The 20,598-nt window shown below is 42.8% G+C and overlaps 1 protein-coding gene across 6 annotated transcripts in view; it reads right to left on the minus strand.

Moving 5' to 3' along the window:
* Positions 1 to 20,235, minus strand: part of COL12A1 (collagen type XII alpha 1 chain) — a 433,058-nt gene extending 412,823 nt beyond the window's left edge. For 2 of the 6 annotated variants that reach the window (XM_078648068.1, XM_078648070.1), the window contains exons 1-2: positions 20,035 to 20,235; positions 9,004 to 9,114 (exon numbers count right to left, since the gene is read on the minus strand). In XM_078648068.1, the coding sequence (XP_078504194.1) occupies positions 9,004 to 9,076 (73 nt within the window). In that variant the 5' untranslated portion in view covers positions 9,077 to 9,114; positions 20,035 to 20,235. Of the gene's footprint in view, positions 1 to 9,003; positions 9,118 to 20,034 lie in introns of all 6 variants that reach the window. The other 4 variants (XM_078648071.1, XM_078648073.1, XM_078648069.1 and 1 more) reach the window with 3 other exon arrangements.
* Between the last annotated feature and the right edge of the window lie 363 nt (positions 20,236 to 20,598).

A 20,598-nucleotide genomic window follows, 5' to 3' on the forward strand; every position in this document is an offset into this window, starting at 1 on the left:
ACACATACAGACATATGGATACATAAGTGTGCATGTGCTAAGAGAAGTATACATTTGAGATACTGCAAGGTATTGACACCAATGTTAATGGTGTAATTTTAAACAAAGCGATATATGAGCCTTTCATGATTCTTGGTAGTATCTTTTGGTAATATTCATTCTGTTCGCACTTTTAAAACTTCCAAAATAGTATTTCAGTAGGAAAGTAACATTTTTGCAGCATACGTTCATATACCCCATACAGGAAACGGCATTTTACTTTCAAAATGCTTGTATGTGGTTTCACAAAACAGAGGTTAATAATGGGAAAGACAATATCAGAGCATAATGACGAACATTTATTTTGATACCTCCAGCAAACAAAGAGAGAACACCTGTAGTCTGAACGAATAACTGAAACAAAACCAGGAAGACGTGTAGGAGTTGCTGACATGGGTAACTTGAAAGGCCATGAGAACATATGCTTGCATGAAAGGAACTTTGCAGCATCATGCATGTTCATATGAGATAGGTAGTTCTGAGAGTTTTACAGCGGGTTTAGGTCTCCATGTACACGGTTCGTTAAAGACAGACATTTCATAAATATTTTATAATGACATTCCTTTGTATATCATCATGCCAAACATGCACAATTTTACATCTACTAACTCGTTCAAAGTGGGTGGTAAATGCAAATATTTAGAGACCCTAACAAAAGATGTTAGGAAAGTAATTGCAAACAGACACTCCTTGCGGAACTAGAACTAGAACTGGTATCACAAGCAAGACACCAGATGTACCCTTTTTTGTGGTTTAAGACATGCAGTGTGAGGTTGTATGTTTGTGTCATCCACTCTGCGGGTTTGTGCACACAAGTTTGTATGTGGGTTGCTGTACATTTGAAAGCTACATGCATTGACTTATGCGAGTGTATGTATGCTTGTATGTGCATTCTTGTGTGCGAATCAGCTAAGATGTAGTAAATAAATTCACATTCACGTTTAATGGCTCATCTGTTTGTTATATTTACATTGTTAGCGAGAGCTGAGATGGAAAGTTAGTATAAACCATGCACAAATGATATTAGTATAGTTAAAATACTTGTGTAATCAATGTACATATATATGCATGTCAATGCATATATATATAAAGAATATCATTATAAAATATTGTGCCAATTGCTCAGGACAAATTTAATGCAAAGGCAAACACCACTGGCCTGAGCGTGCTTCATAAAAGAAATGAGTACATGGAAAGTATCAACACCAACCTTTTAGGTATAGTGGCCTGATGCAGCAGAGACCTTAGGCTGTACCTGCTGTAGTGAAAGAGCAGCAAAGCCAACTTGTTGGTTTCCACGTGGTCGGATTCCAGAAAAACAGAAAAACTGACTGTAGGGAAAAAGTCTTTCACATTTTAAAGTATTTTTGTAATTATTATAATGAACAATCAAGTTAGGCTAGTTACAATTAAATAGAGTGCACGCTCATTGGTTTCACGCAGTCCACTTTCTGAAACATGGTAAACCCAATAAGTTGATCATGCTTTTGTCAAATAAAGAGGTTCGATTTTGCAGTGAAAATGGCACCAAAACATGTAACATGCCTATCTGAAGGCACCTTTACTGAAATTACCAATTGCAATAAATTCACATGTGAAATGCGCCTCTTGGGCAAAACAAATGAGTTGGTATAGCTAATGTACGAAAGTTTAAGCTTATCTGGAGAACAAGTGAAATTTGAATATGTGTAGTGTCTAGCACATATGTGTACTATCCACATTAAATGGTCAAAAAAATTCTTACAATTTTGAAAGGGAAAAAAAATGCAGTTAGGAAAAAGGCGTGACCACTCAGTGCAATGTTTAACATAGCATCTCGTTGGTCCACTCATTCTTTATATAAGGCCCTTTAACTTGATATTTTGACACACCAATTAATTTATCTTTCTGTTAACGTTTTCACTACTCAATGTGTTTGTGTACTCAAGTTTTTGTAACCCAAAGATTATCATCAAAAGGAATCTACTTAACTTATTATATTCTATGCCAACTTAGGATTCCTCTATTCTTTCCCCATACAATATCTATTCCAACGTTAATACTCACATATTGGGGATAGGTGGGATATTCTACCAGAATATCTTTTCCAAAATGTTATGCTACCATAATATTGTATCCGATCAACCTAGAAAACCTATGGGTCTAACATCTGAATCATTTATCAGGAAAAGAACTATTGTCTCAGGTTAGTAAGAGTACTAGCTCAAGGCGTCATCCAGAAGATGGTTAACCCTGTGTTAGCAAAATGAGCAAAAATGGGTGTTCAAACTGCGTACAGATGTACAGGGGTTGAATGATGACATTCCCTGGCTGAGTCTGAAATGAACCTGAGTGCTAAACTTTCTAAACGTTCTATATTAACATCGGTACATAGACTTTGATATACTACCGGCACTGCACATAAGCCGCACCAGCACTCCAACTCTATACTTAGGAATGAACGCTTGGTTTTCTGAGTAGGGAATGCACTTTAGGCCCCTAACCTAGTTGTCAGCCCTGATTATGCCACATTACATTGAGATTAGAACTACAAGAAAGACAATGATTACATCATTCTGTAGTTCTATCTGTTCTCGCGAGATCACTGGGTTCTTGGTCCTTTTACCTCTTAACTTCTGGGACACTCAGCATACTTTGGCTTGGACTAATATGTCTGTAGATGCTGGCAAGCTAATCGGGGTTGTGTTTAGAGTCGATGACTGATGCAGTACGAGACGCCATCCAGATTAGGGTGACCCGGTTTTTTGGCGCATTTTCCAAATAGTAGAGATCCTTTGGATGCACTGTATTTTTGTGCAATAACCGGGGCACGATCGCAGTTTTACAGGAGTATAAGATTGCGGAGTTAAATCAGGAACATACGTAAACGGACTACAAAAATGGACGCTATGATGTCATTTTGTAGTTTCGTAAATATCGCGAGATTACGCGATAGGGGTGCCTAACAGAGATGCTTGTTTCGTGTAACCATTCCCAAATACATCCAGGATGCAATATGTATGTTTCTTAGAAATGATAAACTGGGCATTATCAAGCTAGTTACAAACCTGAAGGACAGCGTTTTGCACTCGCTGTCTAACCTGATTGGTGGAGAGACCACCTTGTGACCTTTAAAAGGATAGCTTGAGCCCGGCTCTTTGCCTCCCCCTGTCTCAGCTATTGCCAGAGACAACGCCGGACAGGTAAGGAGTTCCACCTTGGGCTTCTTTGGTTTTTTCCTGATAAACTCTTGCAGCAGATAGTTGTGTGCAAAACTTACAGAGACACTGATCACTCTTGGTGTTCAGTGTCAACTTTAAAATGTTGCTAACTGTTTTACGTGAGAAGCATTTGATGGGGTTTTTAGTGGGGTGATGTCCCAGTTAGTAAGGCCATAGTAACACAAGTTCTTTGAAAGTAAGGGAGAGTAATTTCACTGGTACACATAGAAATGAGGTTTGCAGTGGATTAATTTGTCCCGCAGCCTATATTCAGTTCCGGTGCACTTTCCTCTTACAGAGCGGGGTCTCACTACGCCTGAGCCAGGACCAGGACGAGGTGAGGTCTCTTCCCCGGGCACCCTGGGTGAGTGATTATATGTACTGCAGTTAGACATATACTGAAGGCACGTTTGGTCCTTTGCTTACAGATGGTTTCTCCTGTGTTTTGTTTGGTTTCTTCCTCTATAGATTCAATAAAATCACCAGGTGTCATGGAGGAGTGAAGCCACAGTATTTGGAGACTCATATCCTTTACTGTTCAAGTATATTATATACCTATTCCTTTGAGTTTTGTCACCAACACATTTTTTTGCAGTCGCATTATTAAGAGAACAGAGGCCCTGATGAAAGCCTAGGGTCAAGTTCCCGCTTAGGCTGAAACATGTCGGCCCCTATGCAGATATTTGTTAAACTGCAGGAGTATTGATTTGCGCTGTTCCTTGTTTTTAATTAGGAAGAGGTCTTGGTAGAATAAAGTTGGAATGAGATTCTTTATCCTATTTTAACTTTTCACACACTTATCGTTTTGCACTCCACCTACCCGTCTTATCAGTTTCTTATGGTTGTCCTTGTGTTGGCATGTGCAAACCATGTGTCCGCAGATGGTACCACTTTGTCTCAATGATCTAGAGACACTGGACCGAGGACGGAGGACCACATGAGAATATTGATCATACATGATATTGATAGGAATCCAACATAGGTATTCATTTTGCTAACACAGGGTTAACCATCTTCTGGATGACGCCTTGAGCTAGTACTCTTACTAACCTGAGACAATAGCTCTTTTCCTGATAAATGATTCAGAGGTTAGACCCATAGGTTTTCTAGGTTGATCGGATTCTGGCACAAGGGGGATACAACCTATGTAGGTCTTTAAATATCCCTTAGACCCACCCCAATGATGTGTTTATATACCATAATATTGTAGGCAAAGTATTGAGCACCAAAATATTGACAAGGTAAGAATAGGTTAGTATAAGTTTACTTTACACAACTCCACAATTGTGTACTTTGCCAAAATATATATCTTCAAGATACGTAGATGTGAAGTTATGAACAGTAAATAAAAGATACTTTATAGTGGACCTAATATTAAATGTGTGAATTCTGAAAATAACAATGATAAGTGTTGTGTGAACACTCATAAATATCACAGATTTTTAGGTCTGTAAACATCAATGTTCTGAGGAAAACAGAATCTTAAGTTACAGCATCTTCTAATCTGCCTCTTTCTCCATGCCTGTTTAGCGTGTTATCCCATTTTGAGCAGGGCGTAAAATGATTAGACTTACACATATTGCCAATCAAGGTACATGCAGTATGAATTTATGTTAAAGTACATTTGGTCTCATAAGTGGGTTGGAACCATAATATTGTTTGCAGATTATCGTCCAACTTTATTATTTACAAATATTGTTTTGTCCCAATGAATGTATTAATAGAAAATCAACACCCAATAGAATGATAGGTTTGCTAACGACAGATAAGATTGATACTTATGTCAGACTTGTTAAGGGTAATCTTACTACAATATTTCAGTTTTGCATATGCTTTGCTGTATTTGCCCCCAGTGATGTGTATTATGCCATAGACTTAACTAACATTATTCAACAACAATGTCCGATAAATGGGCTTAATAATATTGTGCGACTTAGAGATAAGAATTTAAAGCCTGATTGATAAAAGTGAACTTACACTTTAATGTAGGTTTACAATTGTTTGCTATTAGTAAAGGTATCTTACTAGTAAGTATATTTATGACTGCGGAGTCTCCGCACATAAAAAGATAGGACGGGCCTATTTTTTTATGTGCGCAGACCCCGCAGTCATAAGGAGACTACTAGTAAAATGGCGTCTGTTAATAGCAACTAATTGTAAACGCACACAAAAGTGTACGTTTACTTTTGTGAATCTGGCCTTTAGTTGCACTTCCATGTTCCTTCAAAAGATGACAATCTTAACTAAAAATATTCCTACATTAATTAAAAAGGTAGTAAATTCAAAATGTCTGAATGTACTGATGCTTTTATCATGGTCAGTTTAAAGTCAACATGTCCCTGATAAAATGCTAGCAAATGTCTAAAAAGAGTTGCAATACTTATTGAAGGCTTGTAAAGTCCCAAAACAGCAGCATACAATAACCATAGTAAGCAGTATACTTTTGTAAACCCTACTTTTCAGACACTGATACTCAGTACATGCCATTGTATAAGGTTAAAATGGATAATAAATATTTGATCACTTTGATCTAATAGAAGGTGAGGCCTCAAAATATTGACCACAATGCAGACTCTATGTGGGTTATAAGAACTGATTCCCTTCTCTGTTTACCTTATGTACGGCCTAGTATAGGGATGCTAGTGGTTGCTCTCTATATTGACTCTCTGGATAGTTTTCTTCAGTAAGACCAGAGGCATTGCCGTCTGTAGAATACCATATTAGCAAAGCCAGACCTAAAACTGGTGACACATATTTAAAAAACAAAATTTACTTGAGGAAGTTTTGGTAGGGTACATGTACTGGGCTCTACTTTGTGTTTACTGTTTATAACACTACCCAATAATGTAAGAAAGATGTAGCTGCCTACTTGGAATACTATTCTGAAAATAACATTCTTTGAGGCTAGAACAACAGCAAAGAAAATGTTTTGGTCGGTGTACTTGAATTCCATTTTCAGACAAAGGTTTTCATTTAGTGTTTGAAGGGAAGTGGAATTCCTTGAGTTTTTAGATGATACTTTAACTACAGAGTAGAATCTATCTGCTGAATTTCCTCCACCAGAGGAATATTCCTGTAGAAGAAATTCAACCGATTGTTTTTAGTTGCGTTCTTGTTGCAAGTTATGTGCATAAAATGAGGTGTTTACCATGCCTGATAATACCATTATCGCATGGTGAGGTATTTAACACACTGAATTCCAAATCATTTGCCTTTTTATGACCATTTCCCTAATATATTTATACATGTTTGACTAGCCACAATCTATCAGGAACAAAACCGTGAGGGTGTGATATGATCACTTAACACACATTGCCAACACCTGTGCAAACTCCTGTTTGCAGATGGGGCTGGAATTTATCCCTAAACCTGTTATGAGGAACTCAATATTTAAAGTTTCCCTTCAAACTGAAATTAAAGGCAAAAGTCTTCTTTCTGTCAATTTACAGCCACTCTATCTAATCCTATCTTCACTGTGTTGGATTTGGTTATTACCGACTCATATCAATGTTTTGTGCTTTAGATAAAAGTGGCTATTTCATTGTTTGGAAGCTCCAATTGATAAGCTACATTGAACCCATGAAGAGATATCCTATGTCTATGATTTTGAAGCAGATTGTTCTTGTCAGAGCATATCATGTTTAAGTACTTCCCAATCAAATAAGTGGACTGCCATCTAGACCAAAATGTAACAGAGTTGTCATTCATATTTATATTTATTACTGGAAAAAATTAGGTACTCGGTATTTGTAGCACCCATTATACACACATATACTACGTGCGAAGGGCCACTCATAATTTTTGAAAATGAGAGGTGAAAGAGCTGAACCTTGCTATTTCATAGTTGATTTAATAGAGGACAGAGCTATCATCTGGGATCTCCCTAGGATATATGATTGCACCAGTGGCGTGCTTTGTCATAGATTCCGGCATCATATAATGTTTTCAGCAGGACAAATTGGTTCACAGTGTTGGACGCTGAGGACAAATCCAGCGATACCGATCTGATGGGGCCATACTTGTAAGCAACTACCTAAAGATCATAGGTGCTTTTTTCTTTACCTTAACTGCACAGGGTAGTTGAGATAATGGTTTAAAGTTACAAATACCATTCTTATCCTGTATAGACTGATTCAAAAGTGGATATAGCAGGGCACAATTTGAATGATTTAATAGGAATCACAATAGTTGGTTAACCGGGACCCACTTAGCATTCCTCTGTCTTCGTTTTGGTAGGAAATGTTCTCTCTGGACTCATCTTGGTTTTGAAGTCAAAAAGTCACTTATAATTGAGTCTTGGTCCTGCAACTCATCTAATGTGACCAAAGGTATTGTCATTCCAGTTGCCTCTTCTATTATTGAATGATCTAATGCAAGATTGTTGATCAGGATTTCCCAGATTTTGGGTGGAACCATCCTCATCCCTGTATGCCACCACCCTTCTGAATATACTTCTTCAGGTATAACCACAAGCATAAGCATTTACGGGAAATGCAGCAAATGTACATCTTTAAATGCATAAGTCAAAAGTAGAAGATTGTTGACCTTCCCGTACAGCCCCACACATTTGAAGTGTTACTTCACCTTTCCAGCCCTCAAAATGAAATTACTCTTCCCCTGGTCAGATTAAATCTTCTACAGTGTATACAACTATCTGCAAAGGCTTTTTGGAAAGCCAGGAGTGCCTTCATCCTGTAACATCCACTACTTGCAGCTGTGCACATGCTTACTCACACTAAAAATAATGCCATTGCATTGGAATTACAAGAGGAACAAAAATGGTTTGAGCAGCAAAGCTCACTATTCCTGAATCTTTGAATTTGGAATGTGATATTGCACTTATCAACCGGCAGGGTAGCAGGGATGCCATGGGCCCTAATGCAAGCAAGAAATATGTCCCATTTGACTCCTGCTGGGGTAGTAAAATACAACAATCATCAGGGTTCAATGGGCTCTGTGCTCCGGTGCAACTGTTTTTGCTGCACCAATAGTAGCTATATCCCTGTTGTCAACACAGCTGTCTGTAAACTTTAGTGCCCTGAGATTCAGAAATATGTGCAATTGTTGCCATAAAATTAGAACCCTTTCACTAACCAGGCATCCAGAGAGAGGTGTCATTGCAGAAAAACGTGGCATAAGCAAATTATGCTCTGTTCCTCATTAAGGTGATGCCTGCGAGGCATCTGGGAAAGCTAATGAGGGTCTGCAACAAAGTCCAGCAAGGCGTAGAACGTTCAACAAAACACAGTACCACAAAGAACAGAGTTGGAGTATTTTATTTCAATGTCATATAAAAATACAGTGAGAGAGCTCTGTTTGTATTCACACACAACAAATAAAGGCAAATTGGTGCTGGGAAGGCGTGATTGCCAGTACAGGCAGGTTCTTGTTCCCTAGCACTGTAACCTTCGACCTGCAGATAATCTGGCAGGCCCCCTCAACATCACACAAAATCTACCCAACCCTGTCTGAAGGGATATATGCGAGTAGCAACTCAGAGGGACAAGTACACATTTGATAGAGATCAGAAATCAGCAAAAACAATAAAAAATGAAAGTAGATCAAGATTTGACAAAAAGACAAACGCCTGAAGGACAGAAAGGGGCGTTTATTTCCAACAGAGACAGGTACAGGAAGAAAACAATCACTGGGCTACAAAGAAAGAGAGAGGGAGAGAGAGAGAGGAAGAGAAAAAAGTCAATTCTGCACCATCTTTGACAAGGAGCATGAAAGGACAGGGTTGGAATAGGGGTGTAGAAGTTACCTTCTGCCTCTATGGAAACCAACAGCAGAGCTGCACATAAAGTGGCCACTGCCGAGGACAGCCTGATCTCCATTGCTCTGGCCCTCACGGATCACAACCACATGAATGGATCTGCAATGAAAAGAAGTAGGAGTGCACACTGTCAGAAAGGACACTGTAGCTATTCTACCCAACACATGACAGCTAAGTCAATAGAGAGGCAGATATGCAAGCATGATGTTGACTTAAAATGCTCCTTCTTTGCAGTTTACTTGCTCACGGATTTGGTATTTTACCATACCCCACCTCCACATCCCACAAAAAAATGCATCCCAAATTATAAAACTTGAAAACTCACTCTCTATCTGCTCAACCACTTTGACCAAATCCATGTTGCCGCCACACACGATTGTTCAGTGAGTTAAGCACCCACAGCTAACATTTGAATGTGATCTACACGTCACAAATTTAAATCCTGGAAAGAATAACTTGTTTCCATTTTTCTGAGGCTTTCAAATTCAGCATCATTTAACTGGTATACCCATCATTGACAGTGTTTTGGAACTGCAATTCTCGGTTAGTAAGTGCTTTATAAAAACACATTATTATTTTTATTTGTGCGCGGTTTTAAATGTAGAAAAAACAATTACTTAAGCTTGATTACCTTTATCCCTGTTGGCACACAAAGTAGAGAAATGATTTATCAACCAGAAACCATATATTTGCATCACCATGGAGTTCTAAAGCTTTGCACGTTTGTACACGCACAACTACCATTTTGATCTCAGATTCTGGATGCAGACCCACAGTCTCCAGTGTTTCTATCCTTTAACCCATTAATGTACTTAACATAAGGTTGTCAGTATATTGTGAACTAACTGTTGGGTAATATCTGTCAGGTCCTATACTCCTAGTAAAACTCAAGTATTTCCACCTCAGTTACCTACTTTGCAATGTCATAAATTTGATACAAACCACCCTTTTTGTATTAAGCATGCCACTGTCTTTATCATTTCAATGTGTCCATTAATGATGATGACGCTTATTAAACAATAATTTATATTGTAAATAATCTTCATAGCTCATGCTAGACTTCATTGGTGCATTACTGGTCCTCTCAATTTAGGGAAGAATGTAAGAAAGAGGTTCCCTCAGCCATAAATTTCCTTCAATGACTCAGCACATGCCATAATCTGATACTCCTTATTAAATGTTGATTGTTTATCCAATGAACAATCTAAAATGTATTCAATTATTAAGGCTTTAAAGGCATGCCACTGTGAGGCTTTGGTGATCCAAGTTAAATTTGATGAATGTCTCATTGTTGTTATTTCTGATATAAGTAATAAAAAGTAATTCCTAAATAGCATTCATATACCCGTCCACCTAGCAAACGATTTTCCAGCGCTTACTGTGACATCGCTTTTAGAATAAAATAAGGTGCCTTGACCAGATGAAATTCTCAGTTACATATCAGTCAAGCAATCTTGTAGACCTTCCTCTGATCCAAAAATGTAGTTTGAGCTTCACTTAGTTTTGTTACAGTATCTGAAAAAGGTGTGTGTTTGGGTGTTTGAATTACAGAACCGCCAAAATTCTTTTAAGCCAAACTCCTGCATCAATTACTTTAATGCCAATCTGCCTCTTCCAATGACAATGGCTGGTTGCCATGAATTATTTATAGCTAACATAACTACTGAAGATCACCTCAATACTACTCAATATGTTATGCATATTGGGTGTTGCTTTGTGGTCCTGCAGCAGAAGTACACTTGGATCACCACTGCTCAGATATTTCCAACCATATCTCTTCTCTTGCAATTTGACAGACCTATCCAGGATATAGTTTTTAACTTGGCAACTTTTCAAGAAACTACATATTGATCCATGAATCCTGTAGTATGGGATCTAAACCTAGTACTTCTCGGCTAAGTGGTATATACTGCAATACTACAGAAAATTTAAGAGCAAACTGCTTCCTAGATTATTCAAAAACGTCAATCTCTAGTGCTTCCTTCTTCATTATAACTCGCCGTTTACTTTATGACTCCAAACCTCCCTCTCCTATGATAATTTGCCAACATCTGACCAGTGGGTTGCATGAAATTCTCAGGACCCTTCACCCTATTGCTAGAATTAACTTATTCAAACTCAATATTGACACACTCCAGAGTCTGGGTGCTATGGTAGTTATATGCATCTTCCTGTCTGTTGTTGAAGGAGCACCACTTAGGACTTTTCATCTTCATAGATTTTCCAAAAGATGGTGGTTGTTCAATGATGACTTTCAGTCCATCAGGATCGTAAAGAAAATAAGCAATATGTAGATTCTGAAATGGGAGCATGTGTTTCGGAGTTGTTACCTAGACACTACTAACTCTAGATGAATGTGAAGGCAATAAAACGGTTGGCACCTTCAATATTCACTAGTTTGAGGATTTTCACTACAAACATGATATTTTTATTGTAAATGAAATATCAGAGACAAATAAAGATTGCTGTTGGGTCGAGGGTTGCAATTTGTGTCACGGGAGCCCGTTGCCTTCAAACCATAGGGTGCAAGACAACAATTCAAGAAATATTCTATACTTTAAATGGGGAATGCCCACAATTCACAGCAGAGGTGCCAGTTTTAATGTGAGAGTATCAGCAATTCTGAGACAAGTTACTGTATTTGCAGAAGGACTACTACAGTTTTAATGACATTGCGGTGAAAATTGGCATCAACCAGCTAAAGTTGTAACTGGATAGTGTCCGCATTTCTCAGTAAATGTTGCTGTTTTCTTACTTAAAGTTGACTGGTAAAGGTAAGACTTTCCATTAGGTTAATGGACTTACTGAGAATTTTGGTGTGTAAGATCCCAGCTTTCAATCCTGTGACAAATGCTATCTTTGAGTAATCTACAGGTCCAAAGATGCACTTCTATGAAATAGATATGTGGGTTAAAAGCCCTGGTGCACAGCTCCAGCTTAACTGCACATAATAGGCTCAAATTGGTGGTGAGATAGATTGAAGGTTAATGTGCCTAGTTTGGAATTTGGTTTGTAACATGCAAATGGTACTTTTAAATACCTTTAGATCCAAGTTAAATGTTTACTTTGAAACAGAGCTGCAACACATTTAATGAGAGTGTGGAAGCACTTCCCAGCTGGACTGTCAGACATTTGAGCCCTCATTACGGATGGTGAAGAAATTGGCTGATATGTCCCCAACTCTGGTGATACTGACACAAGATTGATAACTCTGAGGCAGGTGGAAATCTGGCTGATGCTGATGTTGATGCTGAGAGTCCACAAAGAATGGAGGAATTACTGGGTTCAATGCCCCGGTAATTGTTCATGTTAGCCAAATTTTTCACCTGAAAACTTTGGCTGCTTTTAGGATGAAAGTACACAGATCAGCTATTACCGGCCCCAAAGAAATTAAATGGCAACTTTTAATGAGTACCTAAGTGCGGTATTACCTGTACTTCTCAGAGCAATTATACTATAAAATGAAAACAGATTTTTCAAAGCACTCGAATGCCAGAGGGCATCTTGGTGCTAGCCTATCACAGAAGAAGAAACATTGTACAGTGGGCAGATATTACAAACTAAGTATTAAAAAGTCAGGTTTTAAGATTCTTTCTAAAAGAGAGCAGAGGTGGGCAGGTTTTTTAGTGACGTGGTAAGGCATTCCACCGTTGAGTTGTACCATACCATATATAAAGCTTCTGCCACCCCAGCAGACTTGTTTAAATTTGGGCACTGTCAGATTGACTGCTCAGGAGGACCTTGGAGACCTAGACAGAATATACCTCACAAACTTTGTCTTGAAGTAGTCTGGTCCCTCGTCATGAAAAGCTTTGACCGCAATGCAAAGTGCCTTGAAATCAATTATTTTCTGTACTGGCATCCAATGAAAGTCTACCAGGGTCTTTGAGACCAATTGGTGTCTGGGTAGTCCCACCAGAAGACAGGCAGCCGCTTTCTGCAGGATCTGTCACTTATTAACCAGGTGTTTCTGTAAGTTGATACAAAGACCATCACAATAATCAATTTTCAAGAGCGTAAGGGCAGTTACTACTAATTTCCTTAAATCCATTGGGATAAATGGCAGAATTTTTCTCAAGTTTTTTAGCGTGAGAAAGGCACTGGAGGTGATAGCATTCACCTGTTTGTCAAAGGACAGATGATTATTAAAAAAGAACGTCCAGATCTTTCACTTTTTCTACTGGGATCGGGATCTGGACCGAGCCTAAATTGGATGGCCACCAATTAGGGGAACAGAAGGAAATCTTGTTTCCCAACAGAAATGCTTCTGTTTTTTCGGAATTTAGTTTCAATCAATTATTCGACATCCAATTGTTGACTAATTGCATAGAATTGTGAAAACTAGCAGCTTATTCATGATGATTGCCAGAAGCGGAAATGATCATTTGAGTGTCATCATCATAGGTGATGACCGAGATCCCCAGTTTTTTTCATCAAAATCGCAAGGGGAGTGACATATATATTAAACAAGGTAGGGCTCAATGAAGAGCCTTTCTGGACGCCACAAGGGCGGAAAAAGAGTTGGAAAGAAAGCTGTCCATGGAGACAGATTGTTCTCTCCAGTGAGAAAGGAGAATAGCAAGGCTAAGGCTGAGCTTCGGATGCCCAAGGCTTTGACACGGTCAATCAAGACCCTACGATTGACCGTGTCGAAGGCTGCCGAAAAGTCGGATAATATAAGGTCTGCCGGATTTCCATTGTCCAACAAAGCCCTTAATTCCTCTGTGGCCGTGTACAATGGAACTGGCATGTCTGAGCATTGCTGGTATACATTTTCTAAAAACTTCACCACACCATCCCAACAAGGCTGCTATACTTTTAAAAGTGGAATAAGAGTATTCGTAAATCTCGGAGCAGGGAATTACAGGTAAATAAACATAGAGTCTGCAACCTGCTCTTGCTATTCCAAGTGGGTATGATGCACTCCGGTATATTAGAAGTATGGAGGTTTTCACAACATTTTTCTCACCCATGCTCGACATGTGAATGCACACTTCCCAGCCCTACAGGCCGTTCAAAAATAAGACGATATTCTACATTCCTTTTTAAGCTTGAGCATTGAAGGACTTTTAAAGCAAGGAACATTGACGGATTTGTTTTGTACATCACTAGCTATCTCTCTTTGAATCAAACATGGCTACATAATCTTTGATGCGACGTAAGTATTAATATGATTTATAGTGTTTCCAAAACGATGTTATAAACGCTGACGTTGATATAAAAAACATGAAGGAACTATGTGGTGGTTAGTGTTTTCCCCTCACACTCGTCTTCCCATGCTCCCCTTCCAAAACATATAAAAACTCACGAAGGTGAGTAGGGTCTCATAAAAAAAATCCCAACCCCTTCTAGCGCCTTGTGTGTAACCCTCCAATTCAGCTGATCAAGGGAGAACTCACTGACATTTCTAGCCTTTCAAATGTTGCCTCTGTTTTTGACTGCCTCGCCCCATTCCAGGGATCAAAATGCTGAACAGAAAGAGACCTTCTCACAGGTTGCCCGCCCTATAAACACACCCTAGAATGTTTTCCTTCACTATGCACAAGACATGGGGTTAAGTAGGCGAGAGTGTCTCACATGCCACGCCCGTTTGCACTTCCAGGCAACAGCTGTGTTCAAGGTAATTACGGCCTTCCTTAAAATGTAATTCATATGATATGCAAAATTATGAAAAGTTATTTTACCCGAGTGATGATGCTCTAAAAATAGCCTGACAGACCAAAACCCGTGTGTTTTTTTAACTGAGCAATATGATCATTTTCAGTGTTCCATTCCTCTGTCTAGTCTAAATTGTTAAGTCTCCAAAGTTCGATAGGTCTCTTCATTTCCTGTTTTTTTCCTACTCACCATTGTCGGTCAGACCTGGTTGGCCGACTGTAATTTTGGGAAATTAGTTTACTGAAGTCAAGAAAGTGGGTTACATTTTACAAGATTTTCGAGCCTGTCAGCAAAATGTCAGCCTACCTCCTGTGTTCTAGCATTTTCTAAGTGTGGAGTAGGATTGCAACCAGACTTGATTTCTCCTACAATAGGCACAAAACTTTTCTAGGGAGCAGTGCTATCTTGGTTTTTGGAGTGCTGTGTTCAGAACAACTTTGAAGTTCTTTACCCATGTTCTACCAATTCAAGTCCACATGACGAAAAAACAAAGATTCGGGAACAAGGTCACACAAAAACACATAACCCTTAAGATTACACTAGGCAAAGGGAAACAGATTCAAGTGTAGTGGTAGGGATAGAGGATAGAGGTTGAGCTGCAGAAATAGACATGGGAGAAACAGAGAGAAAGTTCACTTTCCCAGCAGGGGGCCTGTGGAAGGTGTGGGCAATTTACCGCTTTGCACAAGCCTTAAAATGGCTCTTCCAGAGAGTCCTGATGTACCAGAACCCCTCAGTGAATCCACACAGTGACCATGCCTGATTGAGGCTATAGTATGGAATGCGGGTCCAATTTCTGACTACAGGGTGCCCTTCATCTTGTGTTGACTGCATTTCATTAACAATGTCTTGAAAGGTTCTGTGTGATCTACAGTATTTAGGTCTGTGATGTTGAGAGCTTGTGCATGGGGCTTTGATGTTTGGACGTCTACTGAAGTAGGTCTTTCCTCTAGTGATTGGAGTGCAATACAGCCTTCTCTGCAGCGTCTGTTCAGCTCAGTACTAGCAGAAGTAGCTCAGTAGCAACTGGCATTGCTCGCAGGTGGGAGGGCAGGCTCGAGGGGTTGCGGGGGGTTCGCGGGGGGCGTTACAGGGGCGGTCGTGGGGAAATAAAAAAAGAATCTTAAATAATATTAAATTTACCTTTCCGCCGGGTCCCCCATCTTCTCGGCTCCTGCTCTCCTGCCTCCGACAGGAACAGGAAGCAGGCAACTCCCTCCCCTAAGTTAATCACAACGCTGCAAGTAGCATTGTGATTGGCTGGGATGCCTCCCAGCCAGGGGCTAATGGGTGGCCATGTTCTTCGATGCAGGTTGCATAGCAGCCCGCATGGAGAAGGGCATAGTGCGCATGACGGTTTGGGCTGCCAGAGAGGGCCCATTAAACAGTCTTTGTGTACTCAGGAGTGGGCAAACCACTCTTCCCCTGCCTTGCTCAAAGAGTAGAGCAGCCCCGCGCACCCGCCCGCAATGCGCAAAGGAAACATAAAATGGTAATCACTTTTTTTAACAGTATTATAGGCCCCCAGTAAAAGCAGTGCACTGGGCCCCGCCAACACAACCACTCACAGGAATAAAAATGTTTACCGGAAAATTTGTGTTAAATTCCGGTCTGTATGGGGACCATATGCTCGTGGGACCCCCAGGCAACTACCCAGTGTGCCCATGCATTAAGACGCCACTATGGTGTACCATACCATAGTGAAAATTAATGCTGACCAGTTACAAGCGGATTTTAGTGGATGCAGGTGTTTCTCTTGACATTTGGACAACTCAGAAGCGTGATACTTGAATGTTCACCAGGACAATCAGCCAAGGCATTTCCTGAGCAATTGTCCGCCCCTCCCATTAGCGCTGCCCAGGGCACAAGTCCTAAAAAAAGAAGTGGGGGGACGCTGACGTCACAACAGGATGTGACGTCACGAAAGGTGGCTTGCACCATCAGACTCATTGCCTCCCCTCGCCTACCCCTTAGATGTGATTGCATCAGAGAAGCCAGCGCTTGAGCAGCGTTCTGAATGAGCTCCAATCTTGCCGCAGAGAGGCCAAAGAGTGAATGTGTGGCTCCATTTGCTCCAGTAATCGAGCTCCTGGTAAAATAAGTGGGGGGACGCCGTCCACCCGCGTGGTACCCCGACTCGAGCCCTGGCGCTGCCCCTCCACGTGATTGGCGGCTGCTGGTTCTAACACACCGCTACAAGCTGGAGGATGTACACGGAGCATGTGGATTGGGATGAGAAATGGCTGGGCGCAGAGCATCCAGGTGCTCTCCTGCCCTCGCTGCCAGGCACACGGCTGATTCGACCTGGCTATGGCTGGGATACATGTGGTTGCCAGGGGCACAAATGCTCCTGACCAGTTGAGATTCAGTATAGGATATGGTCAGCTATGATGAGCACCTCTCTCTAGGTCATTACGGGAAGGGGTCTCCAGTCTGAACTTTTCAACTACAAATTATTGACTTGCAATGTGTTAGTCTGCTTAGTTCAATTGAAGCAAACAAGACCACAACACCCAAAACACATTAGGCTATCAAACAAAACTCCTGAACTGGAAACTACTCATAATAACCTGAGGGGGGTGGTCATTCAAAGGTCAGCGCAGCTCCTGTCTGGCTTTGCGCTGGAATGGAATTGGACAGAACTGGCCGGCTCCTGGCCCGTCTGTGTACTGAGGTGTGATACAGCTGCCCACCGTGCACACAACAGCTCCAGGGGCCGAGCATGAGGTAGGATAAGGCTGTCCACCGTGCACAGAGCAGCTCCAGTCCCGGCCGCGCACTGAAGTGGGTACCACTGGCCTCAGCGGCGCACACAGCTGCTCCAGGCCCAGCCGTGCACACAACAGCTCCAGGGGCTGTGCACTGAGGTGGGGTAAGGCTGTCCACCGTGCACAGAGCAGCTCCAGGCCCGGCCGTGCACTGAGGTGGGATACCACTGACCACAGCGCACACAGCTGCTCCAGGCCCAGCTGTGCACTGGAATGGGATAAAGACAGCAGGCCGCCGTGCACACAGCAGCTGCTGGCCTGGCCGTCCACTGGGGACACGGCGCAGACCCGAAGTGCTGCTGTTGCTGGAGCCCGGCTCTGGGCGCCGAGCCGCCCGTATGCTTCTAATTAGCAGAGCTCCGCGAGCGGCCATGAGCTCAGGCAGCATAAATCTGCGGCCCTGACTGATCGCACAGGAGCGCTGCCAAGAGCTCCCGGGGCACCGCTCCGGGACTACAGCGCGCTCACTAGGGGGTCTCCGGCGGGATGAAGGCCTGCGCCGTCGTGTCAGTCTGAGGCCCTCCTAGACATCGAAACCAGGAGCATGTTGTGGCTCAGCCCCTGCCTGCTTTCTGTTGTTTCTATGTAGAATGGAAAAAAAATGATGAGAGAAACCGGCGCCTTTCTCTCTATGTGCTGCTGGGTCAGGAAGGGTGTTTCTGGTGCCCTAGCATGGTGCAGGAGCACAAGGAGAGACAGGATAGCTTCTTCTGCACACCATGTGTGCCCTGCCCTCCGCCACGCCCTGTCCTCTGCCAATCCTACCTGGAGAGATGGGAAGTGCACCGCTGAAGGACCGTCCCGTAAGTTGCATGTACGCTTGCTCCAAGCGTACATGCATGCATAGCAACTATCTAAGTAGCTGGTAGAAGAGAGAAGTCACTCAGTGCACTATCTACGTCACTAACCAAATGGCATGCACATCCCAAGCCTGCCGCAAGTTGGCGTTGCTAACAGGAAACGATATAGCTTGGCACTCTGTATCACATTTTATCACTCGGATGTGCCCTTAACCCCGGGCATTTGTCTTAAACCGACACCGTCCCTTTGGTTCTTCATCGGACGAGCAATAGTTGATTGCATATGTTGCTTGGTCGTGCACTGCCACCCTTCGGCGAGCTCAATGCGAGCCCTTCCCGCAGCGGTACACAGAACGCACCCATGGATGGTGTGCTGTGGCCTCTTGAAAGAGTTTCCTCTGGGGCTCTGGAGTCTGGACTCCGCGCGGTGCACTTAATTGTGCGAAGTCACAGTCGGTCCTACCAGAGCCAGCATCAGCGGTGCGACTTCTTTACCCCAGCATTATAATTACCACAGCTTCATAATAGAAACGCCATGGGCATCACCACCACACCATTTGCGGGAAGATTTAGCTCAGCATCCCCACAACTTTCCAGTATCTGCCAGCTCCTGAAGCACAAACTTGAGCGAATAATAAGACTGTGCGTCACATGGAGACACTGCCAAGCCTTTCACGCAGTCACAGCGCGTGCTGTCCGCTCAGACTATCTGATGATGACTGCAGCCCGCACCTGGCAGACAGCCGCCAGCCTCGGCGCGCGCAGGTAGCAGGCGCGCGGGAGACGCTGATTCAGCGAGCCCTCCTCACACACTGCGCCCCCAGACTCCTCACATGGCTGCGCATCAGGAAGCAGGGGGTGCCCGCGGGAGGCTCTGCGCATGCGCACCCTCACTTCGGGAGTTTGGGATTCCCAGTGACAGACGTCAGCTAGCAGGGACCGCGCGAGCTGCAGCATCGCACTCACTGCAGTGACGGCACCTCTACTCACAATATATGTACCGTGTTGCAGAAACATCCCCTGTTTATTCTAGGGCTTCGCCTCGTGTGTACAGAGTTTCTGGGACTTAGCCCACAGCTGCCCTGCGCGGTTCTAAAGGTAGCATAGCAGATAGATCAGGCAGCTGCGTGCCCCCTCCTCTCGGAAGGGACATGCCCCCGTGTACCCCCTTCAGACCCTGATCCTAGAACTCGCTTTTAACATTTCGGTTTGGTTTCCGAGTGTCTCGGTGCACACCTGTTTCGACCTTTATACCATGTACCTGACTTTTTAACTCTGCAATAAGTGTATACATCCTCCGAGCAATGAGTCCGGCGTTCTGCCTATTGGGGTACCAATCTATGCAGGTTAGTATGTATTTGACCATACCATACATTTAGATATTTGCCTCCGTTTTTTTTAATCTACAATTAATTATGAATAACTATTTTTGTTTGTCACTATGTGGCGTATGTCGGTACAACTATGTATGTTAAACACTGTGTTCCTCTATTAGTTTAATTATTCAGCAGTTTATCTGTCTATCCACAATAAATAAAAACGCATCTTTCACTGGCTGGACTCTGTCCTTTCCTGCTCCATCTCTCTCTTCATCTGCCCATTGTCTTTTTCTGTCCCTCTCTTTCTATCCTTATTTGTTCTACTCCTCAACTCACACCCACAAACACCCATACAGGCATCGCTATGACCCTGAACTGTGGAAGAGTGGGTGTGAGTAATGAGGCTGGTGGGAGCCCCCTGGCTGGATAGAGGTGAGCAGGCTGCCCCTCCCTGCGATGTGCCGGTGCTGATACCTGGGTGTGATGCTGGTTGCAGGGTCAGTCCTCTCTTTCGCAGGATCCCCTCCTTGCAGGGCAGCTGGGCGGAAAACCAGTGCTGAGGGGCGCAGGGTCCGGCTGGGATGTGCAGCGCCTCCTGTCTGTCCCAAGTGTGATGTGCCCTGGAAGCCGTCCTCTCTCCAAGTGGGAAGATCCTCTCCCAATCTGCTCCTTAATAGAGGGCTGTGCCGGCCGTCGGAAGCTCTTACGAAACGGCACCGGGGTAGGTGGACCTGGGTGATGCAGCGCTCCGAGGGGGAGGGGCACTTTTTTGGAAAGCGCTAGGCATGCCTCCCGCCATTCTTAAGCCATGATGAGCACCCAGTGCCGCGCAGGAAGGGGTGGGGGCTGGGTGTCTCCCATGTGTGTGTGTGGAGGGTGTGTTGGTTGCGGCGGGAGGGTGGTCTCAAAACCCATGGCAAAGAATAGCTTTAGAAGGGGGAGGGGCCAGGATGCTTGGCGGAGGGAGAGGGGATGAAAAAAAAGCCTGAGTGGAAACATCTCACCCACCGTGTGCAGCCTCAGCTTTTTCAAGGTTTC

This window comes from Lissotriton helveticus, chromosome 6 (genome assembly GCF_964261635.1).
Source record: "Lissotriton helveticus chromosome 6, aLisHel1.1, whole genome shotgun sequence".
In the NCBI taxonomy this organism is placed as follows: domain Eukaryota; kingdom Metazoa; phylum Chordata; class Amphibia; order Caudata; family Salamandridae; genus Lissotriton; species Lissotriton helveticus.